This window comes from Haematobia irritans, chromosome 5 (genome assembly GCF_050003625.1).
Source record: "Haematobia irritans isolate KBUSLIRL chromosome 5, ASM5000362v1, whole genome shotgun sequence".
In the NCBI taxonomy this organism is placed as follows: domain Eukaryota; kingdom Metazoa; phylum Arthropoda; class Insecta; order Diptera; family Muscidae; genus Haematobia; species Haematobia irritans.
In genome coordinates, this window is record NC_134401.1 from 173,194,712 (window position 1) to 173,216,573 (window position 21,862).

General features: G+C 31.8%; 2 protein-coding genes and 1 long non-coding RNA gene across 4 annotated transcripts; all 3 read left to right on the forward strand.

The window, feature by feature from the left end:
• Positions 1–9,986: 9,986 nt before the first annotated feature.
• Positions 9,987–14,587, forward strand: LOC142240172 (uncharacterized). The gene is made up of 3 exons (XM_075311874.1): positions 9,987–10,232; positions 13,037–13,730; positions 13,787–14,587. The coding sequence occupies exons 1-3, from the start codon at positions 9,987–9,989 to the stop codon at positions 13,945–13,947; spliced, it is 1,101 nt and encodes a 366-aa protein (XP_075167989.1). The 3' UTR covers positions 13,948–14,587.
• A 3,071-nt stretch (positions 14,588–17,658) lies between these two features.
• On the forward strand, positions 17,659–18,164 carry LOC142240561 (uncharacterized). Its single transcript, XR_012723312.1, has 2 exons — positions 17,659–17,893; positions 17,951–18,164. It is a non-coding gene; the product is annotated as an uncharacterized LOC142240561 (long non-coding RNA).
• A 1,504-nt stretch (positions 18,165–19,668) lies between these two features.
• Positions 19,669–21,274, forward strand: LOC142241665 (uncharacterized). Of its 2 annotated transcripts, XM_075313454.1 has the most exons (3): positions 19,669–19,852; positions 20,082–20,146; positions 20,211–21,274. In XM_075313454.1, exons 2-3 carry the CDS (start codon positions 20,098–20,100, stop codon positions 20,723–20,725), a joined length of 564 nt encoding a protein of 187 aa, XP_075169569.1. In that variant the 5' UTR covers positions 19,669–19,852; positions 20,082–20,097; the 3' UTR covers positions 20,726–21,274. The 2 variants fall into 2 exon arrangements, with proteins under 2 accessions (XP_075169569.1, XP_075169568.1); XM_075313453.1 differs by lacking the exon at positions 19,669–19,852 and having other exon boundaries at positions 19,862–20,146.
• Positions 21,275–21,862: the final 588 nt, after the last annotated feature.

The following is a 21,862-nucleotide window of genomic DNA, read 5'->3' on the forward strand; positions in this document are numbered from 1 at the left end:
CATTTTTAATAATAGTTTACATATTTGGAGTCCGTAGTCGAATGTTGTTACTTCAAATTAGTAATATATTACCTGGTTGGGTGGAAATTATAGGATTTAAGTGTTGAGGAGGTAGCCTGCAATAAAACATTTTATTTGAATTCAAAGATTTTGACACTGGAAATTGGCATTAATTCCGAACCAAAGATGCTGCTTCTTTACAATAAAGACATTTTTTAGGGAGCAAATAGTTTCTTAATTAAAAACAAGCATACACAGCACTAAGTTCGGCCGGGCCGAATCTTAAATACCCACCACCATGAACCAAATATTAGGGTTTCCTTTGAAATTTCAGGAGGGTTTGAGGACACTTCCCGAAGATAAATTGAAGTCTATATGAGATTCTGGATTTATAAGAACCGTTTTTGTTTGAGTTTTAGAGGAATCATTAACATCTCTTGTAAGTGTGCAAGAAAATTATAAAATAACGTCTTGATTTGAAATCTTAAATCTGTAGAAGTAAAATCTGGAAATTTTACATTGAGATTCAAGCAATTTTCATAATCAGTGCGCCTTCTACACCCTCAAGAAGTGAAGTCGGTCTATATGGAGGCATTACCAAATGGACCGATAAAAACTTAATCCGATACACGTTTTTGTGAGCCTAAAATGCCAGAATATTTACAATTTCAGGCAAATCAGATAAAAACTACGGTTTCTAGAAACCCAAGGAGTTAAATCGGGAGATCGTTCTTATGGGGGCTATACTAAAATATGGACCGATACTCACAGTTTTCGGCACACCTCTTTATGACCCGAAAATACCTCTAGATTTCCAATTTCGGGCAAATAGCATAAAAACTTCGGATTCTAGAAGCCCAAGAAGTAAAATCAGGAAATCGGTCTATATGGGGGCTATACCAAAATATGGACCGATACTCACCATTTTCGGCACACCTCTTTATGGTCCTAGAATACCTCTAGATTTCCAATTTTAGGTAAATCGGATAGAAAATACACTTTCTAGACGACCAAGAAGCAAAATCGGTCCATATGGGGGCTATAACAAAACATGGACAGATTGGCACCATTTGCGGTACACTTTTTGATGGTCCTAAAATACCTCTAGATTTCCAATTTCAGACAAATTGGATAAAAACTACGGTTTCTATAAGCCCAAGACCCCAAATCGGGAGGTCGTTTTATATGGGGTCCATACCAAAACATGGACCGATACTCACAATTTTTGGCACACATATTTGTTGTCCTACAATACCTCTAGATTTCCAGTTTCAGGTAAATTGAATAAAAACTGCGGTTTCTATAAGCCCAAGAAATAAAATCGGGAGATCGGTTTATATGGGGGCTATACCAAAATATGGACCGATACTCACAATTTTTGGCTCACGTATTTGTGGTCCTACAATACCTCTAGATTTCCAATTTCAGGTAAATTGAATAAAAGCTGCGGTTGCTATAAGCCCAAGAAGTAAAATCGGGAGATCGGTCTATATGGGGGCTATACCAAAACATGGAGCGATACTCACCATTTTTGGCACACCTCTTTATGGTCATAAAATACCTCTATACCTCGGTCTATATGGGGGCTATACCAAAACATGGAGCGATACTCACCATTTTTGGCACACCTCTTTATGGTCATAAAATACCTCTAGATTTCAAATTTCAGGCAAATTTGATAAAAACTACGATTTCTATAATCCCAAGACCCCAAATCGGGAGGTTGGTTTATATGGGGACTATATCAAAACCTGGACCGATATAGCCCATGTTCGAACTTGACCTGCCTGCAGACAAAAGACGAGTTTGTGTAAAATTTCAGCACGATTGCTTCATTATTGAAGACTGTAGCTTGATTACAACAGACAGACAGACAGACGGACATCGTTATATCGTCTTAGAATTTCTCCCTGATCAAGAATATATATACTTTATATAGTCGGAAATCGATATTTCGATGTGTTACAAACGGAATGACAAACTTATTATACCCCCGTCACCATTCTATGGTGGTTGGTATAAAAAAAACGTTAAAACAAATATTCAGTCACGAAAATAATATATTTTTGATTAAAAAATTAATTGATTTTTTCGACAAATTCAATTAGTTTTTAAATGGTGTAATTAAAATTTTAATGCTTTTTACCACAAAATCAATAAATTTTTAAATGAGATCATCAATATATATTTACTAATAATTATTTTATTTTTAGATTAAGTAATTTTCTTGTGATTTTCATACGATTTAGCGGTTTTTAAATATTTTTTATTTTTCTTTGGATTTGAGCTAAGATTTAATGATTCTACATTGCATATAGAAGCAAATTACAAAAAAACAAAATTTTCAATTACATACAATTCTATTTTTTAATTGATTTACCCCCATTTTCATGAAGCTCCGTTAGTGCTACGTTAGCTAACGAACTTTTAAACCGTGATATCTACATATTTGTCATCTTGCGTATATATTCCATATGCCAGTTATAAACTTAACTGCTGAAAAATTTTCAGTTAAAGTTAACCGGAGAAAAGATATTTCCATTTTTCTTTCTGTTAACTGCCAGTTAAAGCCTAACGGAGCTACATGAAAATGGGGGTAAGGCAATCAACTTAAATCAACTTTTTAATTGGAAATAGTTTGGTGATATTTTTTCTGTGTATCAATGGGTGCTGCCCGTTTCTATGTTTAGCTCATTGACAAGGGACCTAATTTTTATAGTCGAGCCCGAACGCGTTCCACATTGTGGTGAAATTACTTAGAGAAGCTTTGGAACACTCAGAAATGTCATCAGCATTACTGAGAAGCGATGATCCACCTCTGAAAAAATGTTGGTGTTTGGTCGAAACTGGAATTGAACCCAAAATCCTTTGTACGGCTTGAGTGTACGTGATTAACCAAAAAATGTCGTACGTGAGCGTGAGTCACGGAAATAATAGTTTCGTGAATGTGCGTGAGTATCGAATTTCGGAAAAATACGCTCACGAATATAAAAATCTTAGGACTTGAATTCATTCACAGTTTTAGTGGATATTAAGAGTTTAAGAAAGCTTCCGAAAAAATCCCGTAGAATACCGTGACCCAATATTTTGAAATCCCAAATCCCGGGATTTTTAAAAATGAATCCTAAATGACAGCCCTAATTGCGGCACCCGTTATATTTCTTAATTAATTGATTTAAAAAGTAAAGGTGGGTATTAAGTTCGAGTTTAGCCTCTAAAATCGCTAAAGTGAAAACTAAATCAGTAAAAAAAAGGCATAAAATCCCTGTCAGCATTTCAAAGTTCCATTTCATCCTCATCGCTACCACAGACTCGTAAGTGACACTGCAACAATCGCCAACTGTGATAGTATTTTGCAATCACTATTGTTACAAGAGCCATTTTATATTTTGTGAAACACTAAGCGCAACTAGCTTCTTATAATTTATTTAAGTAATGAAATTTAATTCTTATAATTTATTTAAATAATTTATTTAAATAAAAATGAAGTGCTGAAAACATAGTTATTTCGCTTAAAATTGTGGAAGGTATATTGGTGAACAATTTTTGACTTTCCAATGGTACATACTTTTGTAAACGACATAGTATGCATTAAATCGTATGTCCTTTACTTTCTTGTTTCCGAATCAGCATGAATTAAATATCGACGATTTTTTCTTCCTTCTTTTGTAAGCAAAAAAGTATGCGCTTAATATTAGCGCATACAGTATTTAAGGAAATTTTTTACTGCTTCTAGATTTCTTAAAATTTTTTGCTGGGTAGGGTGGGAGTGTTGGATAGGGTCATAGGGCATTATTTATATATTTACAATTTTATTTATATCGTATTTATTTATTTATCTATCTATTATTTACTACTGGACATGTACAATGACTGGATATAGGGCCTCCCATTATTTGGGTCATGTGATTATATATCACAGTGGGAGTTGAGGCCGTGATAGGTAGGTTGGGGTTGACAATTAGCGACTGTCTCTTGATCATTTACATTCGGTTTGGAGATGTAAGTGGTTGAGGACTGAGCTATACATACAAAAAATTAATTGATTTTTTCGACAAATTCAATTAGTTTTTAAATGGTGTAATTAAAATTTTAATGTTTTTTACCACAAAATCAATAAATTTTTAAATGAGATCATCAATATATTTTTACTAATAATTATTTTATTTTTAGATTAAGTAATTTTCTTTCATACGATTTAGCGGTTTTTAACTATTTTTTATTTTTCTTTGGATTTGAGCTACGATTTAATGATTCTACATTGCATATACACGGATGAAAAAGACTGTTTTTCATATGTTTGGCTATAAACATTATATGTTTGGAACACAAATTTTTAAACACAATATTTTTGAGTGCAAGCATATAATGTTCATAAACTAGCATAACATGTTTGGGACATATATGTTAATATGTTAGAACATATTATGTTTGGGACATAAAATGTTTGTAAATATAATATGCTTGGATGCAAACATATATTAATTTAGAAATAGCCTATAAACATATATGTGTTTAGTAGCTTGGAGCGCTATTTAACAGGGAGCGATATTGAATTAAGTTGGTGGTTGTTGCTTGTTATTACAAAATTAACATTTTATTTTTCCTTGGGCAATTGATCAGCTACTTCTTTGATCCTTACAAACTGTGTGGTCCGCTGTTCGAATCCCCGTCCGGCAAAAGGTAAAATTAAAATAAAAAAAATCATACAATTGAATAATTTCTTCTACAATGCACATTGGGCCAAATGACCGTACTCTCACGCATAAAATCAATTATTGAACTTGTGAAAATTAAATATTTGGTGGTACGAAAAAGTTGACAACACATTACGAAAAACAAATCCAAAATGGTAAAACAATATGGCAACCCGTTTGGCCGTCTCAGGCCGACGAAGTGGCAACTCTTTGCCATTGATTTTTTTCTTGAATTCATAGTTTAGCAAGGTGCTTTAGAGATTTTGCTGGTAAAAAAAGTGTTTAAAGTTATAAACTTAATTTAAAATGTAAAATTTAAGTCAAAGTATGTACTTTTAGTAAAAATTAACAGCGATGGTAAATATTGTTTGGTTGTTTAAGAAAAATGTGTGACAAAAAGCATATTTTTTCTTTGCTAAATATAATGTATGTCCCATGTTTTCTGGAGTAGAACTTACTATATTGGAACGTATTGGTTGAGTTTTATACTGCGTTAGAAAGGTTGAGATGTTGTCTTTCTTGCAAACATAAATTTGTCTGCTTATAAGTGCTAATAAAGCTACCCTGTTATAATTATGGTGTTACAATCAAAACGCAGAAATTGTTAAATATTGGATAGAAAACAACTCCCAGTGCTGTAATAATAATGCAAAAACATTAAAAAGTGATAAGTCTACCATCAAGAAAAAAGTAAAATAATTGTGCAGGGAAATAGAATGAAGTAGCGTTACTTTGTTTAGTAGAAACATCTGGACAAACCAATGGTAACGAATGAGAAATTTAGGTAAATCTGCAATATCTACCATATCATTAATAATAGGTATATAAAATAAAATGTCGTCCTGGGTGTCTTACTGCAACTGATTCGTCGATACAAGTTCAGTTACAAAATATGCTTAATCATAAAGCTAATATTTACATATAGACTTACATATAGCAGAGTGTCAAGGTAGTGACACGTACAGAAGTAATATGATCACTGCAAACATGTTTCAAGAACAAAATGTTATTTTTTAACGAATATGTTCCCATTTCAACATAGTGTTGCAGAAATGATGGTATTTGAAACTTTTAGCTAAAATGAGCGATTGAATTAAACTAAAATTGCTGAAATCATATACACTTTAAGGCAGTGATCAAGATGGAGTAACAGTGAGCATCAGTTCTAATCTAGATTTTCAGTTTCCAATGTTACTACATATTGAAATATTTGATTTGGTGTATGATAAATGTGGTTGAGATACATCCTACACTAGAAAGTGGGCGTGGCAGTGGCCGGATCGGTCCGAAATGTTGATTATACTTTATTCTCATCCCCAGTGGTACATGTACAAAAATTTAGAGCTCTAAGCGCTTCCTTTGGGTTGAAATACGCCCTTCATTTTAAAGTGGGCGTGGCAATGGGCGGGTCGGTCCAAATTTTTTATCATAATTTATTCCCATCCCCAGTGGTACATGTACAAAATTTCAGAGCTCTGGGTGTTTCCGTTGATTTAATGCGTCAAAAACCTGTCATTTGGCCCACTGTGCAATGTTTGTATTACAGAAAAAGGTGCTAAGAACTAAAAAATCTTGTGGAAGTGAGAAAGATGTGGGGGAATATACAATTGGGCAGAAACAAAATTTTGAGCATTCAGGTCGAAAACCTATGTTGTTAGCACCTATATTACCTGTTTATTTTCATAATTCATTATGATTGTAAATATATAAATAAAATTTTGAGCACAATATTGTTTGGGAGAATTTTTTTTAAGCATATAATATTTTTGGGTGCAAAATGCTTCCAAACATATTATATGTTCACATAATAACATATTGTTTTTTGGAAGACAACATTATTGAATTTGGATGCAAAAATACAAAAATGTTTGGAACTTAGACTACCCAAACATATATTGTTTAGACCAATATGCTTTCAAACATATTATATATTGGAAGAGATCAAACATATAAATGTTTGGGCAATACCCAAAAATGTATATGCTTGAAGCAAAATATGTTTGGGAGTATATGTTACAGAAGCGATTTTTTGTGAGCGTGTAGAAGCAAATTACAAAAAACAAAATTTTCAATTACGTACAATTCTATTTTTTAATTGATTAAGGCAATCAATTCAACTTCAATCAACTTTTTAATTGGAAATAGTTTGGTGATATTTTTTCTGTGTATCAATGGGTGCTGCCCGTTTCTATGTTTAGCTCACTGACAAGGGACCTAATTTTTATAGTCGAGCCCGAACGCGTTCCACATTGTGGTGAAATTAATTAGTGAAGCTTTGGAACACTCAGAAATGTCATCAGCATTACTGAGAAGCGATGATCCACCTCTGAAAAAATGTTGGTGTTTGGTCGAAACTGGAATTGAACCCATGATCCTTTGTACGACTTGAGTGTGCGTGATTAACCAAAAAATGTCGTACGTGAGCGTGAGTCACGGAAATAATAGTTTCGTGAATGTGCGTGAGTATCGAATTTCGGAAAAATACGCTCACGAATATAAAAATCTTAGGACTTGAATTCATTCACAGTTTTAGTGGATATTAAGAGTTTAAGAAAGCTCCCGAAAAAATCCCGTAGAATACCGTGACCCAATATTTTGAAATCCCAAATCCCGGGATTTTTAAAAATGAATCCTAAATGACAGCCCTAATTGCGACACCCGTTATATTTCTTAATTAATTGATTTAAAAAGTAAAGGTGGGTATTAAGTTCGAGTTTAGCCTCTAAAATCGCTAAAGTGAAAACTAAATCAGTAAAAAAGGCATAAAATCCCTGCCAGCATTTCAAAGTTCCATTTCATCCTCATCGCTACCACAGAGTGACACTGCAACAATCGCCAACTGTGATAGTAGTTTGCCATCACTATTGTTACAAGAGCCATTTTATATTTTGTGAAACACCAAGCGCAACTAGCTTCTTATAATTTATTTAAATAAAAACGATAATGAAGTGCTGAAAACATAATTGTTTCGCTTAAAATTGTGGAAGGTATATTGGTGAACAATTTTTGACTTTCCAAATGGAGTAAAGTGATAGTTTTTCAAATATTTTTCCAGACACGTTGCCTCCATTGGGAATAAAAGCAATGGCTGATAGACGCTACAACATGTAACTTGTAACTCAACATATTAATGCATAAAAATATGTTAAATGTGATGTGATAGTCGTATAAATGTTATATTTATATATTTAATAAAATAAATAAACATCTAAACAATCGTGTTTTACTTGACCACAATGATTCTTTTACAACTATCTTAAATGCACTTTCTCTGATTGTTTGAAGGGGCTTTTATTGGCGTCCTTCTAAATGTATCCAGAAGGGCACCTAATAATTGCACTCACGCGATATTTTTTTGTAGTAACTTGGCGTGGTACAACTTCTCAATAGTGTCGGCGCTTTTCCGAGGAGTTTTGGACATCGTATACGACTGTCTTTAGTGGGGATTCTCAGAAGCGCCCCAAATTCAAAAAATGTTTGCAGGGATTATACATATTTGTTGCAAATTTATTATAACTTGATGGGGAATATCCCAAAGCAAATTTTCACAAAGTTTGTGTTCCTTAAAGTGGATTAATTAAGAAAAGTAATCGTGAAAAAATTGCGATTTTAAGGTGAGTACTATGTTCGTATTTTTCACCAAAACACTAAATTAAAAGTACAAAAATCTATATGATGACGATTATATTTTTATAAAGTCTTGTGAAATAATGAATGGAAAAGATCTAAGAAATTGATTGTGAACCATTTTATATTTATAATTTAATTAATTTAAAAAAGTAACCGTGAAATCAAGCTGGTTTTCAGCTTGAAAACTGAACATAGTACTCAGCTTTAAGCTGAGTATATATATATATATATATATATATATATATATATATATATATATATATATATATATATATATATATATATATATATATATATATATATATATATATATATATATATATATATATATATATATATATAAAATGATTTGCAATCAATTCCTTGAATCTTTTCCATCCATTATTTGACAAGACTTGATCAAAATATAACTTGACTTGATCAAAATATAATCGCCTTCATAAATATATTTGTACTTTTAATTTAGTGTTTTCGTGAAAAACTCGAACTTAATACCTTTAGCGGCTAAAGGTGGGTACTATGTTCGGTTTTCGAGTTGAAAATCACTTTATTTTCGCGATTACTTTTCCTGAAATAATCAAAATTATAAATTAAAACCAAAATATTCCTGTAAAGTCTTGCCGAAATCTAGGGGAACAAGAAACTGCGCATCAATTGAATTAATTTATCTGCTTCATATTGAACTGTTTTATTAAAGTAACCGCGAAAATTTCAACTCGAAAAGCGAACATAGTACTTACCTTAAACTCGAACTTAATACCCACCTTAAGGTAGGTACTATGTTCGGGTTTCGAGTTGAAAATTACTTTATTTTCGCGATTACTTTTCCAGAAATAATCAAAATTATAAATGAAGACAACCATATTCCTGTAAAGTCTTGTCGAAATCTAGAGGAACAGGAACCTGCGCATCAATTTAGTTAATTTATCTGCTTGATATTGAACTGTTTTAATAAAGTAGCTGCGACAATTTCAACGCGAAAAGCGAACATAGTAATTACCTTTAAGTGTGAAAACAATCTGTATTTCAGCTTGAAAACTAAGCATAGTACTTACCTTAATAAGATAATTTTTTTTTTGCCGTAAATGAATAAACTAAATTTATGAAATTTTTTATTTGCCTCAATTACAAAATGGATAAATAAATGTATAACAATTAATAATGTAAAGAAACTTCAGTACTGCTGTCATTCGGGAAAGATTTTTATAAATCCCAGGTTTCGGGATTTCAAAATATAGAATCCCGGAAACCCGGGATTTTCCGATATTCTTTAAATGCTTCGCAAAAATGTATATATGTACATTAAACCAATTTAATTTAATTCAATTTTTTACCACAAAAAAGAAGAGTAAATTAAAAAGCAATTTCAAACTGGTATCATATTTAACAAAACAAGCCCAACTAAAAAGAAGAGCAACATTTATGAAAAGGTGGGGCGCGGGGTATACGACCTGAGGCCGTATGATCGTCGAAGGGAGGTTGTTGTATAAGAGGGGGTGCGCGGGGGTATACGACCTGAGGTATTTAAGGTATTCTTTGTTTACATTCGAATTTTTGCAACGCTTCGGGAGTGTTTTCGGTTTCGTTTAAATTATAACTTAAATTATTAAAATTAATTTAAATTTAATGAAGCGATTTTGCGTGATTTGTAAAGCCACTATGGGTGGAAGAGCTACATTGTACTCATTTCGTCCACAAAATAAAGCGGAATGGTGCAATGTACTTGGATTGGACCCCAATAAAATTCACAGCAAACATGGTGTTTGTAGCGACCACTTCCTAACTCATACGGAACGACTTGCTTATGGGAACCCATCTGAGATGATGGAAGACTACGTTCCTCTGGAACATTTGGCGATCAATATTTTACTCACAACGAATACTATAAGAGCACTTGTGGAGGAGGTATGTATATGTATAGGGTATTATAAGTTAGTGCAGTAGTTGGTACACATACAGCGTTACCGGTGTGGCACTTTAGTGGCAAATTTGCCACTTTTTTTGGTTGGTGACACTTTTTGTTTGTGCCACTAACGGCCAATTTCATGTAGCTCCGTTAGGCGTTAACTCCCACACTGTTAGAAAAATATGTTTTTCATATGTTCCGATATAAACAATATGTGTTTCGGGCACAATTTTTAAACACAATACATTTAAGTACAAACATGTAATGTTCCTAAACTAACACAAAATGTTTGGGACACATATGTTAATATGTTAGAATATATTATATTTGGGGCATGAATATTTCATAAAAATAATATGTGTGAATGTAAACATATATAAATTTACAAATTTCCAGTAAACATATATATGTTGGGATACTTTATTCAGAGAGCAACAGAGAGAGAGAGAGAGAGAGAGAGAGAGAGAGAGTTAGTATAGAGAAAGAAATAGAGATGGAAACCGGGAGGGTTGAATAAAAAGATATCAACATAACAGAGCGAGAGAATGAAATGAGAGCAATTTCTGGGAAACCGCTTGTTTGTTGTTTCGGAAAACTGTTGCAAACAGCATATTTGTATTACAGAAAAAGATGCGAAGAACTCAAAAATTTCGTGGAAGTGAAAATTACGTGAGGGAATCAGCACAATCTTCTTTGGGGAATTCTTCCAAGCATAAACTATTTTTGGACTCAAAATGCTTCCAAACATATAATATGCTCACATAAAACGAACATATTAATGTTTCGGCAGTATCCAGTAATATATGTGCTTCCTGCAAAATATGTTTGGAACATATGTTAGAGAAGCGATTTTTTTTTAGGGTGCAGTTAACAGAAAGTAAATTGCAAATATCTTCTCTCCGGTTAACTTTAATTGATAAAATTTTCGACAGTTAAGTTCCTAACTGGCACATGGAATATATAGGCAAGATTACAGCTATGTCCATAATACGATTTAAAAGTTCGTTAGTTAACAGAACTAACTTTTTGGGAAGTTTACACCCAACGTTGCGAAACTATGCATAGACCACGAAGCCAAATCACAAATTATTTCAGAAACATTCCAAAAGTTGATATTACAGTTAAAACTAATATTCTAAAATTTTATTACACTTACAGTGTAATAAAAAAAAGTCAATTGCTTTTATAAAATTTTGAATATTAAAAAAAATAACATTTTTAGAAAAATTTAACTAAACAGTATTACAAATGCTGGCTTCCCGCCGCACGGATGGAAAAGACTGTTTTTCATATGTTTGGCTATAAACATTATATGTTTGGAACACAAATTTTTAAACACAATATTTTTGAGTGCAAGCATATAATGTTCATAAACTAGCATAACATGTTTGGGGCATATATGTTAATATGTTAGAACATATTATGTTTGGGACATAAAATGTTTGTAAATATAATATGCTTGCAAACATATATTAATTTAGAAATAGCCTATAAACATATATGTGTTTAGTAGCTTGGAGCGCTATTTAACAGGGAGCGATATTGAATTAAGTTGGTGGTTGTTGCTTGTTATTACAAAATTAACATTTTATTTTTCCTTGGGCAATTGATCAGCTACTTCTTTGATCCTTACAAACTGTGTGGTGCGCTGTTCGAATCCCCGTCCGGCAAAAGGTAAAATTAAAATAAAAAAAAATCATACAATTGAATAATTTCTTCTACAATGTTTGTATTACAGAAAAAGGTGCTAAGAACTAAAAAATCTCGTGGAAGTGAGAAAGATGTCGGGGAATATACACTTGGGCAGAAACAAAATTTTGAGCATTCAGGTCGAAAACCTATGTTGTTAGCACCTATATTACCTGTTTATTTTCATAATTCATTATGATTGTAAATATATAAATAAATAAATAAAATTTTGAGCACAATATTGTTTGGGAGAATTTTTTTAAGCATATAATATTTTTGGGTGCAAAATGCTTCCAAACATATTATATGTTCACATAATAACATATTGGTTTTTGGAAGACAACATTATTGAATTTGGATGCAAAAATACAAAATGTTTGGAACTTAGACTACCCAAACATATATTGTTTAGACCAATATGCTTTCAAACATATTATATATTGGAAGAGATCAAACATATAAATGTTTGGGCAATACCCAAAAATGTATATGCTTGAAGCAAAATATGTTTGGGAGTATATGTTACAGAAGCGATTTTTTGTGAGGGTGTATGCCACTAAACACATTTTTAAATTTTTATAGCCAAACATATGAAAAACAGTCTTTTTCATCCGTGTAGGAAATTCAATTTACAAATTTAATCTCAAGTTAAATCTAAATCTTTATAATTATTCTGTGTACAATTTTTTAACGGTTTTTTAATTCCATATAATTCCATGAACACATTATTATCTTTTATAAATGTGTCACATTTTTTTGGGTTATAATTTTAAAAAAGCTTTAAAGAGCATTGTTTTCCAATTTGCATGAATTCGCTAAATATATTTTAGTTTTCCTCATAGCAGCGGCATTTATTTTTTAATTTTTTTTTTTGGTATAAGTTAATAAAAAGAATGTGCCACTTTTCAAAAATAATTGTGCCACTTTTTTCGACGTTTCACACTTTTTGTACCACTCTTTGAAAATTCTCAACGGTAATAATATGGACGGCTCGCTCCGTACTTCTTTTTATTTCTATTAGGTATTGGTCGCAGTATTCGTGAAATACTTAATTCTAGGCTCATTACTCGAGCTATGCCAGAAATGTATCCACAAGTTAAAGAAATACTAACAGCATTTGCGAAAAGTCTGCCGTCGTCGCAAAGTTTGTTTATCGTATGACGAAATCAATGTAACGGTTGATATTGACGATGATACACGTTTATGTCGAATATTTGCTTTGAATGGTATTGGAAGCGACTGGCAGTGTATATTGTCCTACGACATTATCGAAAATGGTCTAAATACCATCGGACGCTTAAAGAATTCAATAGCCCAACGCATTTACGTTGCCTATGAATGTGGATTTGATGTAATTTGCGTTTCCGCCGATCAATGTCCAATTTCCCAAAAATTGTATAGTATTTGTAAAACGTTTAATAGTGGGGATAATTTCAAGGCCAAATACTTGTCGCAACTGTCTTCCTGCAATCCGTTAGACAAGCAAATATGGTTCATTCCCGATCTAACACATTTGCTAATAGGGATAACTAATGCCATATTAAAAGGCCACTTTGACGTTGATTGCGACATGATAACGAGAGCCAAAAACTTTTACCCGGAAGCTTGCGTAAATCATTTCCGCCCAAAAGGATATTACTACGGCATTAGAGACTTTGAAGCGGTACAGAATGTATTCTCAAACGGAATAATAAATAAAATTAAGGAAATAGAGCCAGAAAGTGAGATAAAAGCAAAGACGGTTGAGTTTTTGGAGAGAATGAAGGCATTCGTAGAATGTTTTTCTAATTTATCAAGAGACAATTATGGTAAGCGCTGTTCGCTAGCTACTTAAACTTAAAACTAAAGTGTATTCTATTTACAGAATCTGTTTTAAACGAATGGATAATATTTTTCAATTCGCATGGATGCAGCAAAGTAAAAAGTTGCCTGTCTGGGTTCAAGTTCATTGCCGATGATTTCTTTAATTGCAATGAAGATATATATTCAATAGACATGTTCAAAAATGTTCCACAGAATGGATAGAAGAATTATTTTTCTATATTAAGGCCGGTACTCTGTTCGGTTTTCGCGTTGAAACTCCATACAAAACCAAAAAATGCGAAAAATTTGCGAAATTTTTTCCATTTGTGATACTTTGTTTTTTCGTGTTGAAAAACTGACGTTTATAGCACGGCGCCATTTGCAATGTGAATTAAGAAATAATTTATTTATTAAAAACTATTTGTGCGGGCTTATAAATCAAACACGGACCATATTTTTGTTCCGAAACTATACAAAGGATCAAAGGAATAGCAGATCAATTGCCCAAGGAAAAATAAAATGTTATTTTGTAAAAACAAGCAACAACCACCAACTTAATCCAATATCGCTCCCTGTAAAATAGCGCTCCAAGCTACCTAAAAAAACGCCGCTTTCTATGTGCGAAATAATGGTTTCCATAAAAATTTTTCGCAAGAATGAACATAGTACCGGCCTTTAGGAGCTATCCGTTTACAACGAAATTAACTTTGGATGTTTTACGATTTCATATTGGGCGGTAATTGTCCTCATATGCCGCCAAAGGAACAGTTCGAGTGCAGTTATGTGCCAATTCCAAATTCTTATTAAACGAAATCAAATATTACGGTATTAAAACATCTTATTTACAAAATATCACGCCCTCGTAAATAAACTCGTTTTTAAATTCATTCAAAAATTTATTAGGATTTTTAAATAAATTAAAGTCACTAATACTAATCGATGTCAATATTCTCAAGGAAATTTCATCCAATCGAAAATCCACAAGTTATAGTAAATATTGTAATTTTTCATAAGAAATTTAAAAAATAAAATATATAACTATAGTGTATATAGCATTTTCACTTCAAATGAAACCTTTTACATTTCTAATGAAACCTTTTTCAAACCAAATGAATCCTTTTTCAAAAATGGGACAGTACACTTTAAATATTCCTTTTTTTGAAAATTATTTTTTGTTTGTTCTTACTATGTTTTATATTTGGTAAAATTCAGAAATAATTTTTTATAAAGATAAAACAAATTTTTATAAAGATAAAACAAATTTCTTAGAAGTCGGTTGTAAACTAAGGGTTTGGTGAAATTAAAAGTCAAAATATTTTTTTGTGTGGGACCATTTTTTTGTAAATTTTTCATATTCCAGCAAAAAAATACGGAAATTCTTTTAGTTTTGGCGAAGTTACTCAATATCAAAGAAACATTTTTAAATATATTTATTAAAAAAAAAAATTATTTTTATTTCCATGATCTAACCATGAAATTTGCATCCATCCTTCCAGTTTGCATACAAATTTGGTAAAATGTACAACTCCTTGCATTCAACGATTCAGAAAAAATGCCCCTTTAAGAATTATTCGAAAGTGCAAAAGTTCGTTCTCCGACCATGGCTGTAAATTGAGTAAATAAATATCATTATGTCATATCATTATGACAAAAAAACAAACGAAATTTGGAGTTTGAAAACCTGCGACTTTTCGCAAAGAACTGAAGACGATGTTGAGATCTTCTGAGATACTTTGGCAGTCAGCTGTTCAGAGACATGAAGTTCTTGAAGGCAATTGTGATTCCACAAATAATTGTCTTTATCAATGAAAGCGAACAGAGCTGCAATGGTTAACATGCCCGCCAGGTATATATACTAGAGGTCTGCACAATTCCATTTGTAAATGCAGAGTACACGTGTACTTGCTAAATGAGTACATCTATTTGAGAGAGTCGCAAAACAATTGGTACACATTTTAATGAACACCAAAAGCCACGAGTAACTTCTTGTTGCTACTCTGATGTCTTCACTACCAACAAATACATATTCCTCTTTCTCTCTTATTGAAGTGTACTCAGAGTGATCACGTCGAGTATGTTGCGAAAACAAAACTTCATGGAGTACTCCATGTACCACGTGCAGTTTCAAAATGACAAAAAACAGTTACTCTCCATAATATATGATTTCGGATTGATATAAAGAACGGCAAACGTTAAGGTAAGTGTGTGACATACATAAATATATGAAATATGTAACATACATACATATCTATGATTAATAATAATGTAAAGTTTTGCTTCGCACATAACTGAGCAATACTTGTGGTACCACGTGAAGTGAAGCGAATCCATGTTGTACTTTTTCTCAAGTACTTACATTTTTATTGTTCCTTTTTTTCGGAACACATATTGTTTCGGATAAGTACTTGGTGGTATTTGACAAGCAAGTGTTCTCTTCACTTCACTACTTGCGCTCTGAGAGAAAGACAGTGTATGTACTATATTCGACAGCGAATTGCGTACATGTATTGAAAAGTTATTCGATGCAGACCTCTAGTTGTAGTGACATTTACGAGTCTGTGGTAGCGATGAAGATGAAATGGAACTTTGAAATGCTGGCAGGGTATTGGCGTCCTTCTAAATGTATCCAGAAGGGCACCTAATAATTGCACTCACGCGATATTTTTTTGTAGTAACTTGGCGTGGTACAACTTCTCAATAGTGTCGGCGCTTTTCCGAGGAGTTTTGGACATCGTATACGACTGTCTTTAGTGGGGATTCTCAGAAGCGCCCCAAATTCAAAAAATGTTTGCAGGGATTATACATATTTGTTGCAAATTTATTATAACTTGATGGGGAATATCCCAAAGCAAATTTTCACAAAGTTTGTGTTCCTTAAAGTGGATTAATTAAGAAAAGTAATCGTGAAAAAATTGCGATTTTAAGGTGAGTACTATGTTCGTATTTTTCACCAAAACACTAAATTAAAAGTACAAAAATCTATATGAAGACGACTATATTTTTATAAAGTCTTGTGAAATAATGAATGGAAAAGATCTAAGAAATTGATTGTAAACCATTTTATATTTATAATTTAATTAATTGAAAAAAGCTTTAAGCTGAGTATATATATATATATATATATATATATATATATATATATATATATATATATATATATATATATATATATATATATATATATATATATATATATATATATATATATATATATATATATATATATATAAAATGATTTGTAATCAATTCCTTGAATCTTTTGCATCCATTATTTGACAAGACTTGATCAAAATATAATCGCCTTCATAAATATATTTGTACTTTTAATTTCGTGTTTTCGTGAAAAACTCGAACTTAATACCTTTAGCGGCTAAACTCGAACTTAATACCCACCTTAAGGTAGATACTATGTTCGGGTTTCGAGTTGAAAATTACTTTATTTTCGCGATTACTTTTCCAGACATAATCAAAATTATAAATGAAAACAACCATATTCCTGTAAAGTCTTGTCGAAATCTAGAGGAACAGGAACCTGCGCATCAATTTAGTTAATTTATCTGCTTGATATTGAACTGTTTTAATAAAGTAGCTGCGAAAATTTCAACGCGAAAAGCGAACATAGTAATTACCTTTAAGTGTGAAAACAATCTGTATTTCAGCTTGAAAACTAAGCATAGTACTTACCTTAATAAGATAATTTTTTTTGCCGTAAATGAATAAACTAAATTTATGAAACTTTTTATTTGCCTCAATTACAAAATGGATAAATAAATGTATAACAATTAATAATGTAAAGAAACTTCAGTACTGCTGTCATTCGGGAAAGATTTTTATAAATCCCAGGTTTCGGGATTTCAAAATATAGAATCCCGGAAACCCGGGATTTTCCGAGATTCTTTAAATGCTTCGCAAAAATGTATATATGTACATTCCCTGCCAGCATTTCAAAGTTCCATTTCAACCTCATCGTTACCACAGACTCGTAAATGTCACTTCAACCATCATGAAAAGGTACATCAAAAAGTACATGCAAGTAATTTGCCATCCCTACTGTTAAAAAAGCCATTTTTTGTGAAACGCCAAGCGCAACCAGCTTGTTATATTTTAATTAAATAAAAACGAAAATAAAGTTCTGAAAACATAGATTATACGCTTAAAATTGTGAAAGGTATATTGGTGAACAATTTGGTGATTTTCCAAATGGAATAAAGTGATTGTTTTTCAGATATTTTACAGACACGCTGCCTCCATGGAATAAAAACACTGGTTGATAGACGCAGCAACATGTAACTCTCTACTTGTAACTCAACATCATCATTAATGCCAAAAATTATGTTAAATGTAATGTGATAGTGGTATAAATGTTATATTTTTAAGAATTTGTAAATGTTTAATCAAATTAATAAATATCTAAACAAACGTGTTTTACTCGACCACAATGATTCTTTTACAACTATCTTAAAATGCACTTTTTCTGATTGTTTGGAGGGTCCCTTATTGGCGTCGTTCTAAATTGATCTATAAAGGCACCTAATAATTGCACTCATGCGAAACATTTTTGTAGTAACTTGGCGTGGTACAACTTCTCAATAGTGACGGCGCTTTTCCGACGAGTTTTTGATGTCGTATATGATTGTTTTCGACGTAGTGGGGATTCTCAAAAGAGTCCCCAAATTCAAAAAATGTTGGCAGGGTTAAACCAATTTAATTTTATTCAATTTTTTACCACAAAAAAGAAGAGTAAATTAAAAAGCAAAATTGGTATCATATTTAACAAAACAAGCCCAACTAAAAAGAAAAGCAAAATTTATGAAAAAAAAAAATAAATTAAAAATTAATTTCATATTGCTATCTTATTCAACAAAAAATTTTAAGGATTTTGGTTATATTAGGTATATTTTCGTACACTTGTGTTAATCACTTTGTACTTCAGGCATCCAAACTTTTATCAGATAAACACCGGCTTGGCATATCGTCGTTTTATCATTGCTTTTTATTTTATGTTGCACGAATTCCATTTCACATGAACTCATTGTTCTATGAAATGTAAGGGCCACTTGCACTGAATAAGGACTCCAATTTATTAATAAATAAAGCTGAATACTAGTTCAGTTTTCAAGCTGAAAACCAGCTTTTTTCACAGTTACTTTTCTTAATTAATTAATTTAGAAATATAAAATGATTATCAATCAATTCATTGGATCTTTTCCATCCATTTTTTTAAGACTTGATAAAAATATAATAGTCTTCATAAATGTTTTTGTACTTTTAATTTAGTGTTTTGCTGAAAAAACCTAACAAATTAGAATTTTTTTCGGGATCCCGAAAAATCCAGGGATTTTAAATAAAAAATCCCGGGAATCGGGATTAATCCCGTCCCGAAATCCCGGGATTTATCCCGGAGGACAGCCCTATTCAGTACTAAAATTTCGATTTGCTTATGTAGTGTCCCAATAAACACAAACGTTTGAAAAATGCTAAATTTCAACAATTTTTCAAACATTTTTCCAAAGGATTAGGGTAATATTCAAGTTGAGAAATTGTTGAGAAAATCGTGTTCTCAACAAAAAACAGACATTACCCTCAACAGTGAAATTCAACACATTAGCAATAATATCTCAAGTGTTATCCTCAAATTGAAATGCATCGCTACTCGATAATTTGTCAAACAATTTTCGATGCGAGTCAAATTCAAAATTAACATCGTTGCAAATACTTTTCAACCTAAATTTGTATGAATGATATCCCCACTTCAAATTGAAAGTCAAAGCCAAATTCTATGCATTTTGTATAATTTATTCATTTTTATCAAAATAAAATATATAATAATACACTACAATACCAATTGATAAATAATAATCTTATTAAACATATCAACAAATAAGAACAAAAAAAAACAAACAAACAACAAAACTTTAAATATCTTAAACATTATTATGTGATGAAAAGCCCTATTACAATTTATCGATCACTCATCCGCATCTCCGTTGTTCGATTATCATTGTCTCCTTACCGCAGTTCTTCATTCTCTCTTGTTCTTGCCTCACACTATTGCATATAAGCTGACTTGCATAAAAAGAATGGAGTAATTATTTGGCGCTTGAACTGAGAGGAGTAAAAAACTGCGGTAAGGCTTATGGTGTTTTCTTTTCTGAAAAAAGTGCTTTGCCTTCATTTTGTCTGTACAGAATGCACATTTTTAAAATGTTGCCAGCAACCTAAAAAAGTGCTATCATTTGAATGGTCTGAAAAGAATTCAAAGGAGCAAACAGGGCAAACGTAAAATGAAATAAAATAAAAAAAAATAGACAGTAAAATATTAACAACATTCACATCTCATCCGTAAATCTGTTTAGAATTTTTGTATAAAATATGGATGAAAACATTGAAATTAGTCCACAATCATTTAAACAAGTACAAGGTAAGTGTTACAAACTACACAAATGCAATTTTGTATTTCAATATAAACACATTCTTATTTTTAGTTTGGACTGATGGCGAGACACGGATGATGCTTGACCTCTATGGGAAATACATGCCAGAAATAGGACCAATGAAAAAATTTAAGAATAAGAAGGCTATGTGGTCAAAAATATCGGAGGCTATACCTACAAAAACTCCGAAGCAATGCGAGGAACGATACAAAACAGTTTTAAAAAGAAAAAAGATTGCTATTGAAAACAACAACACTTCTGGGGCTAAGCACCAGCGCGTTGACTTTGAAGAAGAACTGGAAAATATTTGTTCTCTTGACGATTCCTTGGAGCCGGAAGTTCAGTTGAGTAGCCAAAAGTATGTAAAAAAAGAAAATAAATACAAAAATTACGAGAATGGCCCCAAAAAGACCATACATGACACCTTATTCGAAATTGCAAAAATGAAAGAGGAAGCCAAGGAACGTCGTCACAAGGAAAAAATGGAGGCAGTGAATACAATGCACACTATTTTGCTTAGAATCTCCGAACAAAATGAAATTGAGTACAATTTTGAAGCAGTTTAATATAAAATAGTAATAAGCATTTGGTACAAATGTTTCTATTGATATGCATTCAAAAGGATACCATGAAGTGAATCAAAGATTTTTCTCGATATGAAAGCCATTGCAGACTTTTCTCACAGTGAATGATTTTAATACATGAATTATTATTTAAAAAAATTGCATTCGTGAAAAAAATGTACCAAATGTTTCTAGAATATAATTATGAACTCAGTACCTTTGATCAAAATTAAATTTTGAGTTTCTATGTAACGTAATCCTTCAAATAAGACTGGTGTATTAAATAAGATACTTACTCAAAAAATACTTTCTCCGAAACAAAATGAATAAAACACACTTTTAGTTTCGGACAAAAGAATATTACTTTTTACGAATATGAATGTAAAAAAAAACAATTTTTAATTTTTTTGTTTTATTACTTTCTAATATGTATAAATGAATTACACTATACTACATGTTATTTTATTTATGTTATGTAGTATATAGTTAGCATAAACTATTCTTTAGTACAAACCATTTCACAATAAAAATTAAAAATTTGAATTAAACAAATAGTCCTTTAAATCATTTCTCCGAATATGTCCCAACTGTGATAATAAGATATCGCGTTGATTTTCATCGGAATATTCGTCCGCAGTTTCCACTGGTATCTCTGGGACATTTTCGTCATAAAGGTCACATCTGTCGATACAAATGTTATGCAGAGCACAACATGCTAATATAAATTTTGCCATTTTATCGACATTATGAAAATCTAAACGCATTAGCTGCCGGAACCTGCTCTTTAAAACGCCAAACGCATTTTCAATTTTAACTCTTGTTTGACAAAACTTCAAATTATAGAGCTTTTCCGATTCTGTTAGATTTCCATAATCACGATAAGGAATAAGAAGATATTCGCGCAACGGGTAGGCGGAGTCTCCTAAGAGATAGTACTTGTTGCCACATATGTTTGCCAATTCTTTCGAAATAAATGATAATTTTAAAACTCTAGAATCATGTATTTTGCTTGGAACGCCGGTAAACACATCTAGAAATCGCAGCTTAGCGTCACAAATGCCCTGCATTGTGATAGAAATTGTATCGTGTCTATTGGCGTAAGTAGATCGTATCTTATGTTTCGGTGTCCTTACAGATATG